At 71.3% G+C, this 6000-nt stretch overlaps 1 protein-coding gene across 2 annotated transcripts in view; it reads left to right on the top strand.

The window, feature by feature from the left end:
* Nucleotides 1-547: 547 nt before the first annotated feature.
* cog3 (component of oligomeric golgi complex 3) overlaps nt 548-6000 on the top strand; it is an 81960-nt gene continuing 76507 nt past the window's right edge. For both annotated transcript variants that reach the window (XM_048540543.2, XM_048540544.2), the window contains exon 1: nt 548-786. In XM_048540543.2, coding sequence (XP_048396500.2) covers nt 622-786 — 165 coding nt within the window. In that variant the 5' untranslated portion in view covers nt 548-621. The remainder of the gene's footprint in view (nt 787-6000) is intronic.

Raw genomic sequence — 6000 nt, 5'->3', positions numbered from 1 at the left:
CCCGGTCTCCGTGATCCCAGTCCCTGTGATCCGGTCCGCCTGACCCCAGTCCCTGTGATCCTGGTCCCTATGATCCGGTCCCTGTGATTCCAGTCCCCCCAATCCCAGTCCCCGTGACCTGCCCCCCACCCCGCCGATCCCGGTCCCTGTTATCCAGTTCCCCAAATCCCATTCCCTGGGATCCCCCCGACGCCGATCCGGGGCCCTGTGATCCCGCACCCCCCACCAATCCTGGTCTCCGTGATCCTGATCCCGTTCCCTGTGATGCGGTCCGCCCAACCCCAGTTCCTGTGACCCTGGTCCTTGTGCTCCGATCCCCCAGATCCCGGTCCCTGTGATCCTGGTCCCTGTTATCCAGTTCCCCTCATCCCGGTCCCTGGGATCGCTCTCCCCCAACCGATCCCGGTCCCTGTGATCCGGTCCCCCTGATCAGAGTCCCTGTGATCCGGTACTCCCCCCGATCCCGGTCCCTGTGACCTCCCCCCCACCCGATCCCGATCCCTGTGACCTGCCGCCCCGCCCCGACCCCGGTCCCTGTGACCTCCGCCCCCCCCCACCCGCCGATCCCGGTCTCTCCCTCCACCCCCGGTGGGAGGGCTCCCGCGCTGTTTCCGGGACACAATGGCGGAGCTGTGTGCGGACGGGCCTGAGCTACGGAGCCGGGAGCAGCTGAGCCTGTCGCTGTGGGAGCGGGGCCCGGATCCCAGTGCCCCACTTACCCAAACCCAGAGCCGGAGCGTCTCCGAGCTGCGGGAGGCCGCTGACAACACACCGCTGCCGGCCCAGGTAAGTGCCCGAGCCCGGGGATACGGACACGGAGAGGCCCAGGAGCAGAGCGGGGATCCGGGCCGACTCACAGCCCGCAAGACGGGCCGGGGATGTGGAGGCTTGGGCCCGGACCAGCCCGGGGCCTCTCTGTATCTCCCACCTGCCCCCACCTCCCCCTCCGGTGTCCCGGCCTCAGGCTCCGGCTCAGCGGGGCCCGGGAGTCAGTGCCACGTTGCCCAGGTGTGGGGATGAGACTGAGTCCCGGGCCTCAGCCCTGCGGGGACTGGCAGGGAGCAAGAGCCAGGCCCGGGCCAGCGGCTCAGCGCGCACCGCCGCACCCCCCACCACACATTATCCCCAGCCCCCCCCATCTTCTCACCCCCCCCGACATCACTCCCCCCACCCCCCCGACATCACTCCCCCCACCCCCCCGACATCACTCCCCCAACCCCCCGACATCACTCCACTCACCCCCCCGACATCACTCCCCTCACCCCCCGACATCACTCCACTCACCCCCTGACATCACACCCCCAACCCCCCGACATCACTCCACTCACCCCCCGACATCACACCCCCCACCCCCCGACCTCACCCCCCCACCCCCCGACATCACTCCCCCCACCCCCCGACATCACTCCCCCCACCCCCCGACATCACTCCCCCCACCCCCCGACATCACTCCCCCCACCCCCCGACATCACTCCCCCCACCCCCCGACATCACTCCCCCCACCCCCCGACATCACACCCCCCTCACCCCGACATCACACCCCCCTCACCCCGACATCACACCCCCCTCACGCCGACACCACTCCCCCCCCTCACCCCGACACCACTCCCCCCACCCCCCCGACACCACTCCCCCCACCCCCCCGACACCACTCCCCCCACCCCCCCGACATCACTCCCGCACCCCCGCGACATCACTCCCGCACCCCCCACAATCATCACTCCCCCGCTGACATCACTCCGGCACATCCCGACATCACTCCCCCCATCCCCCCGACATCACTCCCCCCATCCCCCCGGCATCACTCCCCCCATCCCCCCGGCATCACTCCCCCCATCCCCCCGGCATCACTCCCCCCAACCCCCCGGCATCACTCCCCCCAACCCCCCGGCATCACTCCCCCCAACCCCCCGGCATCACTCCCCCCAACCCCCCGGCATCACTCCCCCCAACCCCCCCGGCATCACTCCCCCCAACCCCCCGGCATCACTCCCCCCAACCCCACGGCATCACTCCCCTTACCCCCCACACTCATCTTTTCACCCCCCGACATCACTCCCCAACCCCCCCGACATCCCACCCCCAACCCCCCCGACATCCCACCCCCAACCCCCCCGACATCACTCCCCTTAGCCCCCCCGACATCACTCCCCTCACCCCCCCGACATCACTCCCTTTACCCGCCCACACTCATCATCTCACCGCCCGACATCACTCCCCCCACCCCCCCGACATCACTCCCCCCACCCCCCGACATCACTCCCCCCACCCCCCCGACATCACTCCCCCCACCCCCCCCGACATCACTCCCCCCACCCCCCCGACATCTCACCCCCCACCCCCCCGACATCACACCCCCCACCCCCCCGACATCACACCCCCAAACCCCCGACATCACTCCACTCACCCCCCGACATCACACCCCCAACCCCACCGACATCACTCCCCTCACCCACCGACATCACTCCCCTCACCCCCCGACATCACTCCCCTCACCCCCCGACATCACTCCACTCACCCCCCGACATCACACCCCCAACCCCCCGACATCACTCCACTCACCCCCCGACATCACACCCCCAACCCCCCGACCTCACCCCCCGACATCACTCCCCCCACCCCCCGACATCACTCCCCCCGACATCACACCCCCCTCACCCCGACATCACACCCCCCTCACCCCGACACCACTCCCCCCCTCACCCCGACACCACTCCCCCCACCCCCCCGACACCACTCCCCCCACCCCCCCGACACCACTCCCCCCACCCCCCCCGACACCACTCCCCCCACCCCCCCGACACCACTCCCCCCACCCCCCCGACACCACTCCCCTCACCCCCCCGACACCACTCCCCTCACCCCCCCGACACCACTCCCCTCACCCCCCCGACATCACTCCCCTCACCCCCCCGACATCACTCCCGCACCCCCGCGACATCACTCCGGCACATCCCGGCATCACTCCCCCCATCTCCCCGGCATCACTCCCCCCATCCCCCCGGCATCACTCCCCCCAACCCCCCGGCATCACTCCCCCCAACCCCCCGGCATCACTCCCCCCAACCCCCCGGCATCACTCCCCCCAACCCCCCGGCAGCACTCCCCCCAACCCCCCGGCAGCACTCCCCCCAACCCCCCGGCATCACTCCCCCCTACCGCCCGACATCACTCCCCTTACCCCCCACACTCATCTTTTCACCCCCCGACATCCCACCCCCAACCCCCCCGACATCACTCCCCCAACCCCCCCGACATCGCTCCCCCACCCCCCCGACATCGCTCCCCCCACCCCCCCGACATCGCTCCCCCAACCCCCCCCGACATCGCTCCCCCAACCCCCCCCGACATCGCTCCCCCAACCCCCCCGACATCGCTCCCCCAACCCCCCCCGACATCGCTCCCCCACCCCCCCCGACATCGCACCCCCAACCCCCCCCCCGACATCGCACCCCCAACCCCCCCCCGACATCGCACCCCCAACCCCCCCCCCGACATCGCACCCCCAACCCCCCCCCCGACATCGCACCCCCCACACTCATTTTCCCGCCCCCCCCCGTCGTCACTCCCCCCGCCCCCCCCGTCGTCACTCCCCCCGCCCCCCCCCGTCGTCACTCCCCCCGCCCCCCCCGTCGTCACTCCCCCCGCCCCCCTGACATCACTCCCCCCACACTCATTTTCACACCCCGCCGACATCACTCCCGCACCCCCGCCGACATCACTCCCGCACCCCCCACAATCATCACTCCCCCCATCCCCCCGGCATCACACCCCCCATCCCCCCGGCATCACACCCCCCATCCCCCCGGCATCAGTCAGCCCACCCTCCCGACATCACTCCCCCCACCCCCCCGACATCAATCCCCCCCATCCCCCGACATCACGCCCCCACCCCCAACCCCCCCCCTGACGTCACTCCCCCCGCCCCCCCGACATCACTCCCCCCACACTCATTTTCTCACCCCCGCCGACATCACTCCCGCACCCCCGCCGACATCACTCCCGCACCCCCGCCGACATCACGCCCCCCATCCCCCCGACATCACACCCCCCCATCCCCCCGACATCACGCCCCCCACCCCCCCCCCCGGCATCACGCCCCCCACCCCCCCCCCGGCATCACGCCCCCCACTCCCCCCGACATCACTCCCCCCCCCCCCCCCACCCCCCGACATCACTCCCCCCCTCAACCCCCGACATCACACCCCTTACTCCCCCGACATCACACCCCTTTTACCCCCCCCCGACGTCACTCCCCCCACACCCATCTTCTCATCCCCCGACATCACACCCCCAACCCCACGGACATCACTCCCCTCAACCCCCCCCCGACATCACTCCCCTCAACCCCCCCTGACATCACTCCCCTCAACCCCCCGACATCACTTCCCCACCCCCCCGACATCACTTCCCCACCCCCCCGACATCACACCCCCAACCCCCCCCAACATCACACCCCCCCCCGACATCACTCCCCCCACACCCCCGACATCACTCCCCCCACACCCCCGACATCACTCCCCCCACACCCCCGACATCACTCCCCCCACACCCCCGACATCACTCCCCCCACACCCCCGACATCACTCCCCCCACACCCCCGACGTCACAACCCCAACCCCCCCCGCCGTCACACCCCCAACCCCCCCGCCGTCACACTCCAAACCCCCCCGCCGTCACACTCCAAACCCCCCCGCCGTCACACCCCCAACCCCCCCGCCGTCACACCCCCAACCCCCCCCGCCGTCACACCCCCAACCCCCCACGCCGTCACACCCCCCACCCCCCCGCCGTCACACCCCCCACCCCCCCGCCGTCACACCCCCCACCCCCCCGCCGTCACACCCCCCACCCCCCCGCCGTCACTCCCCCCACCCCCCCGCCGTCACTCCCCCCACCCCCCCGCCATCACTCCCCCCCACCCCCCCGACATCACTCCCCTCACCCCCCCGACATCACTCCCCTCACCCCCCCGCACTCATCTTCTCACCCCCCCCACAATCATCTTCTCACCCCCCGACATCCCACCCCCAACCCCCCCGACATCCCACCCCCAACCCCCCGACATCCCACCCCCAACCCCCCCCGACATCACACCCCCAACCCCCCCACATTACTCCCCCCACCCCCCCGACATCACTCCCCCCACACTCATTTTCTCACCCCCCCCGTCATCACTCCACCCACCCCCCTGACATCACTCCCCCCACACTCATTTTCTCACCCCCCCCCGACATCACTCCTGCACCCCCCCGTCATCACTCCCCCCGCCCCCGTCATCACTCCCCCCGCCCCCGTCATCACTCCCCCCGCCCCCGTCATCACTCCCCCCGCCCCCGTCATCACTCCCGCCGCGCCCCCGCGACACCACTCCGGCGCCCCCGCGACACCACTCCGGCGACCCCCGACATCACTCGCCCCCCCATCCCCCCCGACATCACTCGCCCCCCCCATCCCCCCCGACATCACTCGCCCCCCCCATCCCCCCCGACATCACTCGCCCCCCCCATCCCCCCCGACATCACTCGCCCCCCCATCCCCCCCGACATCACTCGCCCCCCCATCCCCCCCGACATCACTCGCCCCCCCATCCCCCCCGACATCACTCGACCCCCCCATCCCCCCCGACATCACTCCCCCCCATCCCCCCGACATCACTCGCCCCCCCCATCCCCCCGACATCACTCGCCCCCCCCATCCCCCCGACATCACTCGCCCCCCCCATCCCCCCCGACATCACTCGCCCCCCCCATCCCCCCCGACATCACTCGCCCCCCCATCCCCCCGACATCACTCGCCCCCCCCATCCCCCCGACATCACGCCCCCCCCACCCCCCGACATCACGCCCCCCCCACCCCCCGACATCACTCCCCTCAACCCCCGACATCACACCCCTTACTCCCCCGACATCACACTCCTTTTACCCCCCACCGACGTCACTCCCCCCACACCCATCTTCTCATCCCCCGACATCACACCCCCAACCGCACGGACATCAC

The sequence above is a fragment of the Stegostoma tigrinum genome, chromosome 12 (assembly GCF_030684315.1).
Source record: "Stegostoma tigrinum isolate sSteTig4 chromosome 12, sSteTig4.hap1, whole genome shotgun sequence".
Taxonomy (NCBI): Eukaryota; Metazoa; Chordata; class Chondrichthyes; order Orectolobiformes; family Stegostomatidae; genus Stegostoma; species Stegostoma tigrinum.
Note: the sequence above shows the minus strand (reverse complement) of the source record. Positions and strands in the feature narration are given on the sequence as shown.